At 43.2% G+C, this 18,995-nt stretch overlaps 2 protein-coding genes across 3 annotated transcripts in view; both read left to right on the plus strand.

Moving 5' to 3' along the window:
- The window catches only part of cog1 (component of oligomeric golgi complex 1), a 49,415-nt gene extending 45,418 nt beyond the window's left edge, over positions 1 to 3,997 (plus strand). The window contains exon 15 of one of the 2 annotated variants that reach the window (XM_038777328.1): positions 789 to 3,997. Coding sequence is in view for 1 of the 2 variants with exons in the window: in XM_038777327.1 (XP_038633255.1) it covers positions 789 to 929 (141 nt within the window). In the remaining variant the exon portion in view is untranslated. The remainder of the gene's footprint in view (positions 1 to 788) is intronic. The other variant, XM_038777327.1, reaches the window with a different exon arrangement.
- A 6,532-nt stretch (positions 3,998 to 10,529) lies between these two features.
- The window catches only part of map2k6 (mitogen-activated protein kinase kinase 6), a 125,270-nt gene continuing 116,804 nt past the window's right edge, over positions 10,530 to 18,995 (plus strand). Inside the window, exon 1 of the mRNA XM_038777424.1 lies at positions 10,530 to 10,898. Coding sequence (XP_038633352.1) covers positions 10,880 to 10,898 — 19 coding nt within the window. The 5' untranslated portion in view covers positions 10,530 to 10,879. The remainder of the gene's footprint in view (positions 10,899 to 18,995) is intronic.

An 18,995-nucleotide genomic window follows, 5' to 3' on the forward strand; every position in this document is an offset into this window, starting at 1 on the left:
TTTGGCTCCAGAGATTAGCTATCCTCTCTTCAGTACCATGAGCCAATGGAAATTTCAGTTGGGTGCCAAATCTGGTCCCATGGATCTAGTGTGCTGTCAGGTGAACAGCTGTGTGACTGACCAGAACTAATCCAAACTTGTTAGTGCTTAAAGGCTTTCACTCTCGGCTTCTAGAAATTACGTTATCATTTTGTCGTAATTAATAGAAGAGACTATCACATCAATATCATCTATTTACTTGTGTGACTCGTGTTACTCAAAACAATGATGGCACTAAATCATGCCAAATCAGCTTGACTTCTGGTTTGCATATTTTTATTCATGAACTGTGATAACAGATTATGTAATCTTCCAATTCACAATGGGAAATGTGCATAGGATGATGTGCTTTGAAATGTAGGGTTCACCTGAACTCTAGAGAAATCTTTTGCAGTTTATGGATAAGGATTTGTTCTGGGAGTATTATTCAGCCGTGTTTCTGTAGGGACAGAAAGAAAGCACATTGGGAATGCTGTCTTTTTTCTCTCTTGATTTTGGTGTGTGAGGTGGGTGGTTGTGAGTTCATGGAATTGCTAATCGAGTTAGTTGACTTGATAAGGAACCAAAATGTTTTTCTTAGAGTCTCAAATTTGTAATTATTGCAAATCACGTTGTTGCTTAGCTGTGACTACCAAAATGGCTTACTAGGAGCTCTGCTGCTTCATTATACTACTGTATGTATTGAATGGTAAATATCCCCAGGATATAGCAATTAAAACAATTTATTTTTGGTCTTTTTTTTGGTGCAGATGCTTCCCACGTTGGTCACAGAAGAGACAAGTCAGGGGCCTGGCTCCTTATTCCGGCAGCTCGCTGCTTTTCAGGAAGATGATGGATCCTCCTCATCATCCCTCTTTAAACTAGGATGGCTTTCGAGTATGACAAAGTGATAATGTCATCATTCAAAACAAAAATGGTGGATGCAAAGTGTGATATAGATCCAAATTAATAAATACTGTACAAAAATATCAATTAGCGTCTAATGTAAATATTATTGCTGTTGTAACTTACAGAAACATTAATGGTGCATTTGTAACCTTGGGCAGCCGCTTTAATATAGCTGTAATCACCTGTTGCCATTATTAAGATACATATTTTCGAGAAACAATATACAAGCATCATCTGGCCCACAATATGTCAACTTGGACCTTTATTGAATTGAAATATGGATCTATTCCTAATAACATTGAATTAGTTAAGCAGATTGGTAACATGAGTGTGTGGCTCTCTGGTACAAGAGAAGCAGTCAATGAATAAATTCTTCAGCTGTTCACACATACAACCATTCTCACCCTCAGTATGCAGTTTTTGTCAGTCCAGATCCACCAAATAGCAAACTTCAATTCCGTTAGCACTATGCGATATGTAGTCCCATTTTGATAATGAAGTCTCATAGAATATCTCTCAAAGTTTACATCTTCCATTAATAGGACACAGATGTGAATAAAATAAGAGCTCAGGGGAAGACTTCCTGTTTCTTCTTTGTAAAAAAAAATCATAAACTGAAACATAAAAAATGTGTTTCAAAAATTTCAATCCAAACAGAGAACACTGACTGCCTTTACAAATGATTTAAAAAATGGAATTCTCCCTTCAGTAAAATCAAACTAAATAGTGTTCTGCTTGACTACCTCGGCTGGATTGAAGCATTACCTATTTTATATATGCTCATGGAAATGGATAGTTGCTGTATGATTTTTACACAATAGTGTGCTCAAAACATCATTGTCGGCGAGACAAGGAAAAGCACACTTCGTCTTCCCAAATGAACAGCACTTTTTAATATAGCAATTAGTAATTTTCTCGAAGCATTACGTTTTATTGGAATTCCATATTCCAATGGTTTAGCACTTGAGGCTGCAGTCTCTTTGTAAAGGATGTACAAGTTACATTGATGCTAAGGGCTGACTCATTTTGAAATTTTGCTTGAAAGGTCATCCAAATTCAATGGCCTTTTCTGATTGTAGCATTATGGTCATGCATTGAATACTATCGTATTTTGAGACACAAGCTTTGCATGAATCTTGATGTATTCCAACAATGTTTAGTTTTAAATCCTATGATGTGTTTCTTGGTAGTTAGCCTTAAATATAGCTCGAGATGTAATCGGGGTCAAATTATTTATTGGTATATGTTCCTCATTTGGTATTCAGCAATTGAATGTACCCACAGCCAGAAATCTAATGATCCGAAACTTAATTTCTTTTGTATCTGAATCTTGAGATACCTTTTAGATTTTTGGAGGAATATGTTGGTTAACTGTGAACTTTGCTGAGTGGCATTAAAATCCAAATCTTGAATTGATCAGCTTCAGCCAGTGCAAATTTCAGTTTGAATCGAGACTGATACCAATCTATTTTGCCTTGTCTGGTGAACAACCCTGTTATTGACTAGAACTAATTCAAACTTAATAGTATGTAAGCTGTCACCAGAAGCTGAAACCTTTGTTACTGACCATGATAAATGGGAGCATTAGTTCCAAGGGAAGAGAGAAAGAGCTAGGCCACAATGTATGCCTGAACTCAGACGTCTATAGCCCGCCTGGAATTCTGAGTACATTTAAAATTCAAAAAGGTACTTGAATTGCACGCTCAGCTACTTTTATCTACTCGAGAGTTCTTAATACGACCTTGATGAAATAAAATCCCATTCTTACTAAGAACAAAACATCTTCGAAGTACAAGGAACTTGAAGGAGAACAGTTTGCTCTGCCAGTGGAATAAAAAATAATCTGTCCATTCTTCCCATTATTTTTGTAAGTAATGCTTTGAGTTCCCTTAGAAGTTTGTTCCAATCCGATTTCCCGTTATTCATCTGGAGAAAATTATTGTTCATCAATGAATTGATATAAAGCAATATGCAAACACAGATGGCGAACTAAAAGTAGTACTGCTGTCATCAGTAAACTAAAAACTGACCTTGTGTTTTCTGATAATGATTCCTAGGAGCAGCATATAAAGTGGGGGGTGGGGTGGGGAGAGATGGCGGCACAGTGGGCTATGTCTATCATCCAACTGTGGCTTCATCTACCATATTAAGAAATGTCAGAAATTGGAGCAGTATACCATTTTACCCCTCCAGGCTGCTCCATCGTCAACAAAGTTGTAACTGATCGTCTACCTCAACTCCACCTTTCCACTCTATTTCCATATCTATTCTCTGCTTTCTCTTCGGTTTATTCATTTCTAATAGATGATTCCACCCGCTCTCTTGGTCTTTTCCAATATAGGCTTCTCATCTTCCAGCTTCATATCCTTAGTCCCAAGCTTGTCTACATTTCCATTAGCAATTCCTCTCCTTCAAGCCCACTGTTACATCCCTCCCTTACGAATGTGCTACAATTATGAAGTTTTTAACATTGTGTCCTTAAATTAAGGTTAAAATGAAGGGGCCCGTGGCTATTCCAAATCCTGCTTGACGACAAGCCTGGCTAGGTCAAGGGACCTGTGGAGCAAGGTGCAAAGTTCTCACACTTTGGGACAAAGGGCAAAGGCAGCTGTGGTAACAGCAGATAGTCTAGCCAGCTCTAAGTGTTTGGGTAGAAGAGTAAAAGAGAGGGAAAGAACTTCATTGGTGTGGTCAGCAGAGAGGAGAGGCTGCAGGTTCTCTGTGAGGATGGAGGAGGGAGACTGCCTCAGATACAACCGTCTAAGGAATCCAGGAGATGAAGTGTCCAGGGAGAACCACGTGAGTGGGCTTTACTGCTGGTACTAACCTTGGAAAATCCCCAAAACTGAGGGAAGTGCCTTGAAGTTACTACTTGGGTGAAAAAAGAAAACGCGAACCGATTGGAAAAGAAGCGACTGGAATGTTTGGAATAGGACTAATTCTGTGGAGTGTGCGATGTATGATAAGTGTAAACATGGGAATTCTCCTTTATAAAGTATATCTTGCCTACAAAACTGTTCAGCTAAGTGTTTTTAGCCATTAGTTACAGTAAAAATCTTAAATTGTGAAATCTTGTCATCTTTTTCAGCTGTTGGAAGTTTGAATTTCTTTTTAAACCTTATGAGTCTCCAAGGGGATGAGTAGGTGGATTGGCCATGCTAAATTGCCTCTTAATTGGAAAATGATAATTGGGTAATTAAATCATAACAACTGCCCTATCAACCGTTCCAAATTAGTGAAGTGTATTGTTATCTTGCAATTATTCTTCCACATAAAGACAAATGACATCCAACTCTCTGACTCTGCAATCGATCCAAAGACTGTTGCTATTATCTCCAACTGCCTAACTAATGCTCACATCTAAATTAGCCAAAGTGCATCTGGCTTAAACTTGGCAAAACTGAAGCCATCCTTTTTGATTCCCATTAAAATCTATTTGTCATTGGTCTTGACTTCCTAGTTGGCAACGCAAAGCAATCGAGGAGTTGCAGAAACATGGCAGACTGTTCATTTTCATATCCCACATCTCTATTACTAAGATTACTTCTTCATCTTTGAAAGATTATCTGCCTCCAGCCTGTCATGACACAACTTCAGTCCCTGTTGACATCATCTGGAGACTTGATTTTTCCCCCCCAAATGCACTCATTGCACATCTCCTTGCATCAGCATTCCCTCAACAATATCCCGGCCCGTGTCCACACCCAGACCTTCCAATGCCCTTCCCCTGTAATCTCTACACCCGAGTTGTTTTCAAGCTCTTTGTCCTCCTTTTAATCTCATCAACTCCTGTGTCACACTAATTCAGGTGATTACCATCCTACCGCACATGTCTCGAACAATGGGTCTCTCCTTATCGCCACTGTACCATTGACGGCCCTTATTCAGCCTATTTCCTTTTTTCCCGTAGCCGTACCTCTTTACTCTGCGTGTCTGAAAACCACCTTGAAATCTCTCTTTCACCTTCCCGTTGATTCCTTTACCATTTCTCCCATCCCTGCCTGTGTAGTGTCAGTTTCTGATTGACCTCGTGCTCAAATGCTATGAGGCACCTTTTCTTTTTTGTAAGGACCAGGAAATAAATAAAAGCTGTTGCTCAGAAGAGAACAGAAATAAAGAAACAATACATTCTTTCTTACAATTACCATCTATGTTCTCCACGTGCAGGAAGTAAAAGAACCTCTCAGTTACATCAAGCGTCATCTCAATTTATTCTTTTCACGAGATGTGGGTGTTGCTGCCTAAGCCAGCATTTGTTTCCCATCCCAATTTGCCCTTGAGAAGGCGGTGGTGAGCCAAACTGTACACTGTATTGCCTACATTTGCCTTTGTAAAATTCATGTTCCTCTGTGCCAAAGGCAAAATGTCTCCCCCTTGTGCTTCTCTGGACATAGTGCATCGTGTTTTTTCCTCCAGATCGCTGCCTGGATACGTGCTTGTTATGACAGTGAAAGATGTTTATCTAATGGCATTACTTAAATTACATCTGGTTTATAGCTTAGACAGCCAACTTGTTTTTACAGGATCTGCACGTGTACACCAGTTCATTGTTCATTTATTCTCTCACCTATTCTTTTCATTTTTTCCCCTGTTGCTCCAAGATCCTTGACAGAAAATTGTCTCATTTATCTTTTCCTATGCTTCTTTTGTGCCTCTATTCTTTCCTGTATGCATTCACTTTACGTGCAGTGGTGGCTTTACCTTTTTGCTTTTCTCATATGTTGTTTGTTTTGGGTAGGAAAATGTTGTTCTCCTTTATTTTCAAAGTAAACAGACGTGTTCAGCAAAAACCTGAAATTGTCAACATTTGCTCTTTGTAGACAATGTTCGTGCTACTGTTCGCATTTGGTTCCCATGGCCTTTCTGCATCATAGAACTATTCCCTGCAGGATAGGTGGCTAACGGGCACCAGCTGCCAGCTCTCCCAAGTGCTGGTCTTGATTATGCCACTAGGAGGTGTGCAAGTTTCCTTAATGACCTGATCTTTATGTTTACCCCTCCTTTTCTGTGAGGAAGGTCCCTTGACCTAAATCAACCGCATGCCCAACCGTAACTGTATCAAGATCCGAAATACGAAGTTACTCACAAACAGTAAACTTTCTGGGAACAAATTCCAGCTAGATCTGTATTGTTGCAAACGAATAATCATGCCTGCACTTGGTTTTATTTCTTTCATACACTGATGGAACTGTGTCGCAGATTGAGTCAGGGGTTGATTTTATTTTTTTTGTCGTTCTATCCCATGCCTCTGATTATGGTGAAACACAGATGTGGAGTGCATGGATAACAAGGGCTCATGTAATTTATAGAAAATTTACAGCACAGGAAAAGGCCATTTGGACAGTCATGTCAGTGCCACCTACCCTGTCTAATTGTACCTGTCTGCACGAGGTCCTCAGTCTTGGTCATGGCTTTTCAGGTAGACATCCAACTACGTTTTACATGTCTCGAGAGAGTTTCTGCCTCTAGCGGCCTTTCGGGTGTGAGCTTCAGGTCCCTGCCACTATCTGGGTGAGAAAATGAAGTGACTTGGTGACCACTGCCTGATCACCCTGTGGTACAACATAATATACTCAGCTGCCTGTCCAACAGAGTATTTAAAATCGCTAAGTTCTTTCCAGAACCTGAGGGTGCCTGAATTTTGGAAATTCAGGAGTGAGCCTTTTACTTCTGAATGATTATCCGGCAGATTCAGTAGCATGATTTCCCGAGGATGTTCCCATAGCACAGCCTTCATCCTTTTCATCATTAATGTTACAAATTGTTAATGTGAAATTGCATTTCAGATACAGGAAAGGCTGCCAGAGCCAAATTCACAATCACAGCACTTTTTTTGCATTTTGCATGTTTTTATATTATACCAACATTTCAACTGGGATAATCCAATATTTTTCATCGCTCAAAACTCCAGGTCTAAAAATGTTTTCTTTTCTCAAAAGAATGTGTTTGGATTTATTTTACAATGTGCACTAGCTGTACTGAAGCAAGTGTATCCAGAGTGACTCTTAAAACACAACTTCTTTGCTGAGGTTTGTAACAGGTTTAAAAAATAATTCTTCATTTAAAACTGTTTCTGTCAGCAGCAGTGTGACACCAGTGTAGTGAGAGAGAGCTGAAGCATTCACTTTTTAACCTTAAGTAATATCACTGAAAAGGTGATAATAAATCCGTGCCAGCTAAACATTCGAGGATTTTTTTTATATTAAATATAATTGGGTGAAAAATAGATTTTCTGAGATGCGGCATGAATCACAGCTCTAGTCAGGTACAAGGTATGCTGCAGCTAATGTATAACTGGGATATGTCCTCTACGCTTATCCAAATTAAATAAATAATAATCTTTATTGTCACAAGTAGGCTTACATTAACACTGCGGTGAAGTTACTGTGAAATGTCCCTAGTCGCCACATTCCTGCGCCTGTTCGGGAGAATTCAGAATGTCCAAATTACCTAACAGCACATATTTCGGGACCTTTGGGAGGAAACCGGAGCACACGGAGGAAACCCATGCACACATGGAGAACGTGCAGATTCCGCACAGACAGTGACCCAAACTGGGGATCGAACCTGGGGCTGTGAAGCAACAGTGCTACCCACTATGCTATCGTGCCACTCTTGCCTGAATAACACGAGCAGATATTAATCTAGTATTGTCTATCTTTGGACATTACCAATGTATCAGCAGTATCTGCCATCCCTTATTTCTGGCATGCCAAATTTTAGATTGGTTCCCAACTATTGGGTAAGATTCTGAATCAGCTCCCTCATTTCAGAATCGTGTAAATAGACTTGTTGAGTATTTTGTGCGTCGGACGAATTACCCATCTGACCTGTGGAAATCTCAAACAATGACCCTAAAAAAACTTATTAAATGTAATTTTGACAAGAATTAAAATATACTGAACTATAGTATGTAGATGATGCTTGAGTCTGAGCACACTCGGAGGCCAAAATCCAAGCCATTGTGAACACTTTCACCAAGGCATACAAAAGCACAAAGCTTACACAAAACATCCATAAGACAATGGTCCTCTACCAACCTTTCTCACCGCCCCAAATATCTTTGGAGGTTAGTGTCAACAAGGGTAGATATCGACAATGAGGTTCAACACCATCTTCAGTTTGGGAGTTTTGCCTGAGGAAGAGAGCATTTGAAGACCAGGACCTCAAACCTGGTACCCAGCTCATGGTCTACAGAGCATTAGTGTTCCATATGGCTCAGAGACATGGACTTTTGTACAGCGGGTACCTCAAAACCCATGCAGAAGTACCACCAGAGCTGCATCCGCAAGGTCCTGCAAATCTATTGGCAGGCTAGATGCACCAACGTCCCCAGAATCGAAGCATTGACCTTGCTCGATCCGCTCCACTGGGTGGGCCACATTTTCTCCATGCCTGACACGAGGCTCCTGAAAGAAGCTCTCTATTCAGGGCTTTGACAGGTCAAGTAAGCCCCAGGAGGGCAGAGGAAACGCTTCGAGGACACCCCCAAAGCCTCCTTAATAAAGTGCAGCATCCCCACTGACACCTGCGAATCCATGGCCTGTGACTGCCTGAAGTGGAGGAAACCTACCTGGCAAGGAGTTGAACTCGAGTTTCATCACCAAAAGCAAGCTGAAGCCAGGTGTGGAAAGCGAAAGGAAAGCATGGCAATCTGGACACTCCGCCCACCCACTCCTCCAACCACCGTCTGCCCCACCTGTGACAGAGACTGTAGATCGCTCATTGGACTCCTCAGCTATCTGATAATTCATCTTTAGTTTAGAAGCAAGTCATCCTCCACTCCAAGAGCAGAATGCCTAAGAGAGGTACCATTAAGTGGATCAGATTAATTCCACTCTTGTTTGAATAATAAAATTATACATAATGACAAGGTTTCCTGTTCATTCCCATTTCACTGGTAAGAAAGTCAGCTAATTGAGTTGATCGTGATTATTTATCAGCTGTATGTTGCTACACTGGCATCTATGTTCCTAACAAACACGTATGTAAGATGGCATGTGTATGTTTGGTCATTTAAGTTTAACTGGTTACACTCTCCTCCATGAACTCAGCATTGAAGCATTTTTAAAAAACAGCTATAGAGCGTCTATATTGGAGGGTGGTTGAAAAGATAGTATTTAAAGCTCTAATGCTGGTTTTGATTTTAACTAAATCATTGTCATGGCAACAACGTAGGTCGTCCTATTGCCAAAACAGTGTTTTATTCTTTGCTGCTCCGTTGCAATAAGTGTCGTTTTTCTTAAAATGCAATCTTTATAAGGGTACGAATAGCTCTCCTGCTGCCCTCTCCCCCTTCTGAAGGAAGCCAATAATATCTGCAGCCAGTCAAATCTTAGTTTTCCTCCAATGCTGCACAGCAGACATCTGTAACCCTTTGTGTAGGGCTGATTACAGCAACTCACTAATGTCAGTGATTGGGATTATGTCTGGACAGCATAGCAACAGAAAATGACTGCTATCTCCCAATTGCCCTGAATATCTTAACACACCTCTTGTATATAAACACAGTATGTTTCCCAGCTTTATATAGTCATAGAATTCCTACAGCGCAGAAGAAGGCCATTTACCTGCATCGAGTGCACCGATAATTCGAATGAGTGTTGTACCCATGTCTACCCCCCTTGTCCTATCCCTGTAATCCCATAACCTAAACTGTACATCCCTGGACACTAAGGGACAATTTAGCATGGCCAATCCCCAGCACTCTCCCAACTTTGGACTGTGGGAGTAAACCAGAGCAGCCCGAGGAAACTCACGCAGACACTGGGAGAACATATAAATTCCAATTGAGCCCGGGTCCCTGGTGCTGTGATGCAGCAGTGCTAACCACTGTGCCGCCCTTTGTATGGGAAGCATTGTCTTGTCAAAACCAGATGTTTACAGACTCTGATACATCATTTGAGAATTTGCAAGTGGTTCATTTGTTATTTTTTTGAATAGATCACTCCATCTGAGCTTTGACAAAAGGGTCATCTGGACTCCAAACGTTCGCTCTTTTCTCTCCCTGCAGCTGCTGCCAGATCTGCTGAGATTTTTCTCTTTGGTTTCAGATTCCAGCATCTGCAGTAATTTGCTTTTACTCCATCTGAGCATGCAATGGATCCTCAGCAGTGCCGAGAATAAGCGGGCACTGGAACGCAACCGTTGTACAGCCACTTGAACGCATGACATGCAGTGGCCTGATCACACTGCAGTGGAACCAAACCAGGTCCCGCCCAGCAGAAATCACCACCATGTGTCAAAACCCTGACTGCCGCCAAGTCACGAAAAAAAAAATGCATTGGGACCGGAGTGACAACTGCAATTGAAATCAGAGTTCTGTTAGTCATGAAAGTGCTTGTGCTGAGTTCTTGCGGTCTGGTTTGTGTTTTTGAACACCGACTGCAATCCCAGGCACCGACTGTGTGTGAGATTGTAACCGGTGCGGGTGTGGCACTGGACCGGGAGGTGCAGGTACATTTACTGCCACCCCCTCCATAAGTTCAGAAATAAAACTTGGTGGGTAAGTGAAAACTACAATTCCCACAATGCTCCCCCCCCCCCCCTCCTGCAGGAAGAACGTGATGACACGCTGAGAAGTTTGAAGCTGGTGAACTCAGCTCCGGCCGATCATGTAGCTGCAGCTCCGTAATTATCGAGCAGCTTTTTTTTTTGGTGTGCATTTGCAAATCTTCGCTGCTTGCAGCCTGCTTCCGAGTTGTGCAACCGGCCATTCCCTTCTGCATAGTTCGCAGCTGCAAAAAAAAAACACCAAAATCGCGCAGGATTCCCAGGTGGATGAAAATTGGGAGGCACCAATCTTTTGCATCTTTGTTGCAAAGCTGAAAAGGCAAAGTCTTTTGTGATTCCCCTCCCCCTCCCCTAAACCCCCCCCCCCCTCCCTCCCTCCCTCCAACACACACAACTCCCCTCCCAGCAAGGGGGAAGAGAGGGAAAAAAAAAAGAAAAAATGTCGCTGTCAAAAGGAGGTAAGGTTTGCACAGATACACGGGGCGATATTCGAGTAGAATGCAAAAAGACCTGTGCTTAATGCAAAATGCAATGGTGCACCTTGAGCTTTGCAATGTCAGTGCTAAGTTTCAAGGCTTGCAGAGCCGATTGCATTTCCTGTTTTAGCTGAACATACTGAATTTGCATTTTGCAGACTGGATCCTGAGGCTGGGTTTTGCTGTTCAGCTGGTCACTGACGTATTTGCATTCCGATTACTGAGCTCGGGCTGCTTTTTTGCAAACAGATCGAGGTGTTAATATGTTACGTAAAAGCATTGCTCAAGTTGGTTGGGGGGGGGGGGGGGGGGTGACGTTTAAATGCGTTGCGTTGATGAGCAGAGCTGCACGCAACCGTCATTTGCATTGAGAGGGTTTCTTTGAAACGCTAATTAAATGCATTAACTTCACAAACGTGCATTCTCGCAAAAAAAAGTCCGAATGCATGATTCACAAATAACAAAACTATAATTGCAAGGAGCAACTTGCAATAAAGCGAACAGGACTTGGAATGTCAATAACCCTGTATATATTTAAGGATATATTTGCACTCGAGTTGTAAACTAGTCCAGAATTATACCTTGTTTCCATGCAATATTGTTAGAGATTATTCGTAGCTGTCAACTCCAAGCATGGGTCTTGTACAGAAGCAGCAATCACACTGAACAACGCGATGCTAACGTTAGATTTTTGACACTCTCTCGTTTTCTAATCATATGAAAATGGTCTTTGCGAATTGACCACTGATCGCCTCCAGCCCACAAAGACTGAACACATCTGTCGCTGCCTTTTGTATCTACTAAATGCCACAAGCGCTGGGACTCTATTGGTGGCCGCTTCACAATAGCAGGAGTCCTGGACACTCTGTAAACTCCTTCAAACAACAAAACCAAACCCCTTTCAATCACATTCACCTCCGACGGGTTAGTGTTACCTTCATTCATAAACAGACTCCACCCCCCACCCAGGGTTTAGCATGTCGGTGATGGGAATGTAACGAGTTTCTAATTGTTTTTGAGGGTTGGCAGGGATGGGGAGCGCTGGAAAGTAGCGTCTCCAAAGTCCCTGCACCGCGTTTACCTCATCCCCAAACCACACCACTCTGATCATCTTCGTTACCAACCCCAGCAATCCCTTTCAAGTCAGTTTCGTGTCTGTGGGAGCTTTGTTTCAAGTCATTTCTAATTTGATATTTATGATCATATGAAGTGACATGACTTTCATAACTATAAGCATTTGGATGTCAAATCGTGTATCAAAATGATTATTAATTTTAATTTGTGACACCTGGCTGATCTGTAACCAGCATTGCTCAAACCTCTATCCTATCCAATGCATTTATATGGAATTTTTCACATCCACGGGATATCCCAAATCACAGCAAATTAAGTAGTTTTGAAGTGTGGTTACTGTTGTAAAGTAGCTAAACAGATGAGCCAGGAAGCTCCCATAAACAGCAATGGGACAAATGACCAGGCAATCCCTTTTCCTGGTGTAGGTTAAGGGAACATCCCAGTGTTGTTTCCATGGCAGCACCTCAACCTTACCAATCAGCATCTACTTCTCCTGTAATGTAAATTGTTTGTACTCCTTTGAAATTTGACATTCTTGCATTTGTCCTGAGGAGCGTAAGATGAAACTTCATGTCACTTTTCAGCAGTATACAAGTGCAGTATTAAGAAATTCAATAGCATACTAAATCATCTTTGATTAATAGTAGTGATGATTGACACTAATTTAGCTTTCTCAGAACCATTAAAACCCCTGAGGAAGGCATTTGTACTTTGTGCTTAATATGAAATAATTATAAATAGCCCATTTTAATTATAATTTTGCCACACTACCTTTTGCCACACTACCTTTTGAAAGAGTCCCAATGATGAAACTCCTACAGCTCCAGGAAAACAATTATTTGATATATTGATTTCCTTTACTGAGGGCAAGTTTTTACACCAAAGTGAGTTGATTTAGCATTCATGTCAAAAGGGCTAGAGCAGGGATGTACATCTGAGGCTGCATAAGGCTCTGGTCAGACCCCATTTTGAGTACTGTGAGCAATTTCGGGCCCCGTATCTAAGGAAGGATGTGCTGGCCTTGGAAAGTGTCCAGACGAAGTTCATAAGAATGATTCCTGGAATGAAGAGCTTGTCATATGAGGAGCAGTTGAGGATTCTGGGTCTGTACTCATTGGAGTTTAGAAGAATGAAGGTGGTTCTTATTGAAACTTACAGGATAATGTGAGGCCTGGATAGAGTGTACGTGGAGAGGATATTTCCACTTGTAGGAAAAAGTAGGACCAGAGGGCACAATCAAACTGAAGGGACAATCCTTTAAAACAGAGATGAGGAGGAGTTTTTCAGCCAGAGGGTGGTGAATCTATGGAAATCTTTGCTTCAAAGGCTGTGGAGACCAAATTACTGAGTGTCTTTAAGACAGAGATAGATAGGTTCTTGATTAATAAGGGGATCAGGGTTATGGGGAGAAGGCAGGAGAATGGGGATGAGAAAAATATCAGCCATGATTGAATGGCGGAGCAGACTCAATGGAACGAGTGGCCTAATTCTGCTCCTATGTCTTATGGTCTTTTGATTCATACTTCAAAACTGAAATGTATTCTTTATGTATTTTTAGATTATAGGCTCTCTTATGCTCCATATAGTTCTGTAATTTATCTTGAATAAATATTCTCCCAATAAAACATCTTGTTACATAATTTGCAATAGTGCCTTATGCCGTGATCTAAATGTTGCAAAATGTCATTAGTTGGGCCTTTCTTGTATAATTGCGGAGTGCTAAAATGTGTCAGGCAAACGTCCTGTTGAAGTGATTTGTCGCTAAAGAGCTGTGCTGTTTGCATCTGTGATTAGGGAGCACATAACTGTGATTAGGGAACATATAACTTTATAGTGCAAGCAATGGTTTTGATAGGCGTGAATGCTCAGCGTCGTCCTCCTTTACTTATTTACTGGCTTTACATTTGAACGTCTTAATGTTTCTTTTTGAAAAGCTCAAGTTATTTCTGTAAGGAATTAGTTGGGTTTCAATATTATAGCTGTTTACTTGGCTGTGATAATATAGTCTTTGGAAATCTTTTGAGACTGATTTGCATTGGACTAATAGAAATGTTTCTAAAATTGATAGTAACTGAACTTGTTCAAAATGTAGTGGTGCATGCCAGCTTTGATTTGTAAAACAAATTAATTCATGCAATTGGAACGAATGAAAACTAAAATTGATGATGAAAGTGCCACCGGTTTTAGTGCCTCTTTTAAATTTAAGTTTCAAATTGTCAGTGAAGAATTACCAAGATTATGTATTTTTGACATGAGGCTAAGCTGAGGTGTTCATTGTTACCTTTTGGATATTGTGTTTCTTGGATTATATATGTAACAATACCATTTAGTGGTTGTTAGATCTTCTGGTTCTCATATGTTCGAAATATTCACACTTTTAGACACAAAATGCATGAACTTCAATGAGGGTATTTCTTACTGCTTTCCATGTGGTTGATGGACTCATACATTGTTGCTTGGCACCTGGCGGCAGTGCGACAGTGAATGTGGCACCCTGGATGTACATTCTCAGAACAATTAGTTCCCAGCTCTTTACAAATAATATAACAGTGACACTATATACAAATTAAATGCAGATGACTTCAGTATACACAAGAGAAAGTGGTCAGATGGAGCATTTAGAATTTGAATTGAATGTTGAGACGATATAATGAAGGGTTTCCAGCACTCTGGTCCATCACAATGTTGCTGTTCTCCCTCCCTCGCCTGAGGTGTGGTGATCCTCAGGTTATACTGCCACCAGTCAGCTCCCCCCGTCAAAGGGGAAAGCGGTCATTGTTCTGAGAATGTACATCCAATTTGTGTCTAAAAGTGTGAATATTTCGAACATATGAGAACCAGAAGATCTAACAACCACTAAATGGTATTGTTACATATATAATCCAAGAACCCTAGGCATCGTTTGAGAGCCTTGGGGCAGTGGGGAAGGGGAAGCTCCATGAGGGGGCGCATGCGGTCGGGATTGGGCCCCAGGAGTCCGTTTTGGACTATGTAGCCGAGGATGGCTAAGCGGTCTGTGCTGAATACGCACTTCTCCTTGTTATAAGTTAGATTGAAGAGGGATGCGGTGTGGAGAAATTTGGCAAGGTTGGCGTCATGGTCCTGCTGGTCATGGCCGCAGATGGTGACATTATCTAAGTACAAAAACGTGGCCCGCAGTCCGTACCGGTCAACCATTTGGTCCATTTCTCGTTGAAAGACCGAGACCCCATTAGTGACGCCGAAGGGAACCCTAAGGAATTGATAGAGGCGACCGTCCGCCTCGAAGGCAGTGTAGGGACGGTCCGATTTACGAATGGGGAGCTGGCGGTAGGCGGATTTCAAGTCAATTGTTGAGAAGACCTGGTACTGTGCAATCTGACTGACCATATTAGAAATGCGGGGGAGGGGGTACGCGTCGAGCTGCGTGTACCGGTTGATGGTCTGGCTGTAGTCCACGACCATCCTGTGTTTATCCCCAGTTTTAACCACCACCACATGAGCTCTCCAGGGGCTATTGCTGGCCTCGATAATACCCTCCCTAAGCAGCCGCTGGACTTCGGACCTGATGAAGGTCTTGTCCTGGGTGCTGTACCGTCTGCTCCGGGTGGCGACGGGTTTGCAATCTGCAGCCAGAATGGCAAAGAGAGAGGGAGGGTCAACCTCGAGGGTCGTGAGGCCGCAAATGGTGAGTGGGGGTAAGGGTCCACTGAATTTGAGTGTGAGGCTCTGGAGGTTACATTGGAAGTCCAGGCCCAGTAAAAGTGTCGCACGGAGGTTGGGGAGAACGTACAGGTGGAAATGGCTGAATTCCACGCCTTGTACGGTGAGTATGGCCAGACAGAAGCCCCGGATTGGGACAGAGAGGGATCCGCAGGCCAAGGAGATCCGCTGGTTGGTGGGATGGACCGCGAGGGAGCAGCGCCTTACCATGTCCAGATGATGAAGCTGGCGGTGCTCCCGGAGTCAAGTAGGCAGTAGGTCGCGTGGCAGTTGATGAGCACCGTTGTTGAAGCGGTGTCCAGGTTGCGAGGACGGGATTGGTCGAGCATCATGGAGGCAATTAGTGGGGGATCGTCTGAAGAGTCCGAAGATTCCGTTGCATAGCGGCAGCGACCCGGGTCCCGTGATCCAGTCCCGAGGGGAGGACAAAATGGCGGCGTCCGGAGTACCTGCGGGGAAGAAAATGGAGGTGTCCATGCAGCGCACGTGGCCCCGGAAGCTGCGGACGGTGGGGCCCATTGTGCGATCGGCTGGGGAGAGGGGGAGAGGTCGGGCGCGATAGAGGCAACAGCGCGGGCCTGACACACCGCTGCAAAGTGGCCTTTCTTGCCACAAGATTTGCAGGTCGCTGCGCGGGCTGGGCAGCGCTGGCGGGGGTGCTTCTGCTGGCCGCAGAAGTAGCAGCGGGGACCCCCTGGATGCGCAGTATGGCGAGCAGCGCAGGCATACTGCGCGGGAGCGGCCCCAGTCGGGGGGGTCGGTAGCGGGGTCCATGAGGGGTAGAATGGGTGGGCCGTGCGGTAGGATGAGTGGGCGGGGTAGGATTGCACATTACGGGAAGCGGCCGTCATAGAGAGCGCTAAAGTCTTTGTCGCTGCTAGATCGAGCGCGGCCCCTTCCAGCAGTCATTGCCGGATGGGGTCCGATGCAATACCCATTACAAATGCATCCCGCATGAGTAGATTCGAATGTTCCGTAGCCGAGACGGCCTGGCACTCGCAGTCCCGTACTAGAGGGATAAGGGCCCGCCAGAAATCCTCAATCGATTCACCCGGTTGTTGGACGCGAGTGGCGAGTACGTGCCTCGCAAACAGAGTGTTCGTCGACTGGACATAATTCTCTTTGAGCAGTTCCATAGCACGGGCATAGGACGGCACGTCCTGTATCAGCGGGAACACGCTGGAGCTCAGTCTGGAGTAAAGGAGTTGTACCTTCTGAGCCTCCGATGGTGCAGGGTCCGCTTTGGAGCTGTAGGCTTCGAAGACAGCCAGCCAGTGGTTAAAGTCTTTCCTGGCGTTTGGCGATTGCGGATCCAGGTGCAGATGATCAGGCTTAATTCTGATGTCCATGATTTGGGAAATCTCGCGGTAATAAAGTGTTGCGCTAACAATTGCACACCGAAACACGAAACGGTACAAAAGAGGCTTTATTACCGTGAGATGTTATTACGTCAAGTGGAGCTGTAAAATGGAGGCTCAGGAGACCTCATGGATATTTATACTGCTCCTGTGGGCGGAGCTAGCTGGCAGGGGCTTACTGACAAACTATGCAGGGGCTTACCGACAAACCTGTAATAGCCGGTACTATTGTACATCCCCTAATAGAGGGGCACACATATATATATACAGTGGTATTACCACATCGTATTTGCTGACAGAAATTTGTGCAGTTCCTTTTTGAACCTTGTTATGATTTTTTTACTCTGTTCATTTCCCTGGTTCATATGTTCTTTATGTTTATCACCCTTGTACCAGAAACAAATTGTGTCTGACTTGACCATTTTCTTCACCTTCCTGCTGTACTTGATTCTTTGTAATTTTACATGACTCTACATTTCTTGATATGCTGAATAATCTGAAATATTTCCAATAAATTCATGTTACACAAGTTGCACCACATTCCCCCCACATTAGTTCAATTAAAATGTCTTAGGAAATCCATTTTGCCAGAATTCTTTTAATATGTTCAAGTGTGTAGAATTTAAATCCATAGAATTCCTAGCGTGCAGAGGAGGCCATTTGGCCCATCGAGCCTGCTCCCTACCTGGGCCCATTGCCCTGCCCTATCCCTACAGCCTCACCTAACCTGCACATCTGTGGACACTAAAGGGCACATTTATCATGGCCAATCCGCCGAACCTGCACACCTTTGGACTATGGGAGGAAACCGGAACACCCGGAAGAAACCCGCCCAGATACAGGGGAGAATGTGCAAACGCCACACGCACAGTCACCCAGGGCCGGAATTGAACTCGGGTCCCTGGTGCTGTGAGGCAGCAGTACTAACCACTAAGCCATCATTAAGAAGCAAATCTCAGATTTTCAGAGGATGAGCTAAAATGAGTTGTACATTTTCTGTTGTTTTAATTGAAGAGGTTTAAAAGACTGAGTTTGAGGTACATTGTAGAATTGAGCGAAACAGGACATAAACCACCAAAACCCGTTAAAAGTGACAGGTTAATAAATGTTTACATTAATTACATCTTTCATTGAGAATACTTTAATTTCATAGAATTTACAATGCAGAAGGAGGCCATTCGGCCCATCGAGTCTGCACTTGCCCTTGGAAAGGGAACCCTACCTAAGCCGACATCTCCACCCTACCCCCATAACCAAGTAACCCTACCTTACTGTTTTGGGACACTAAGGGCAATTTAGCGTGGTCAATCCACCTAATCTGCACATCTTTGGACTGTGGGAGGAAACCCGAACACTTGGAGGAAACCCACGCAGACTCGGGGAGAATGTGCAGACTCCGCACAGTCAGTGACCCAAGCGGGAATTGAACCTAGGACCCTGGCGCTGTGAAGCAACAGTGCTAACCACTGTGTTACCATGCCGCCCTTCTGATTAATCTGATTAATTTATTGATCTTAATGTTGCCCCAGTCCATTACTTCTAAACAAAATGCATTAGTTGATTGTCTTTAATGTAGAGTTTGTAGTACTATTATTAACATTTTTGCAGTGTTGCAACCATTTCCAGCCAAGGCACGCTGAAGGTGGATGAAAACAGAAGATCTCCATTTTAGACTATAAATTGAAGGGTGCATAGTCATGTGACTGCTTGGCTGTTTGCATAAAACCCTACTTCATTTTTTCCTTACCTCACGTTTCTGAAAGCAGCAATTCCTGCTGGATCTCAATTGCTTTTGATCATTGACTTAATTAATAATAACTTTACCGGTTATTCATGAATTCCGCCTTGTCAACCTTCCCCCTCGCCTGAGGTGTGATGATCCTCAAGTTATACTGCCACCAGTCAGCTCTCCCCCTCAAAGGGGAAAGTGGTCATCTGGGACGTT

The sequence above is a fragment of the Scyliorhinus canicula genome, chromosome 18 (genome assembly GCF_902713615.1).
Source record: "Scyliorhinus canicula chromosome 18, sScyCan1.1, whole genome shotgun sequence".
NCBI lineage: Eukaryota > Metazoa > Chordata > Chondrichthyes > Carcharhiniformes > Scyliorhinidae > Scyliorhinus > Scyliorhinus canicula.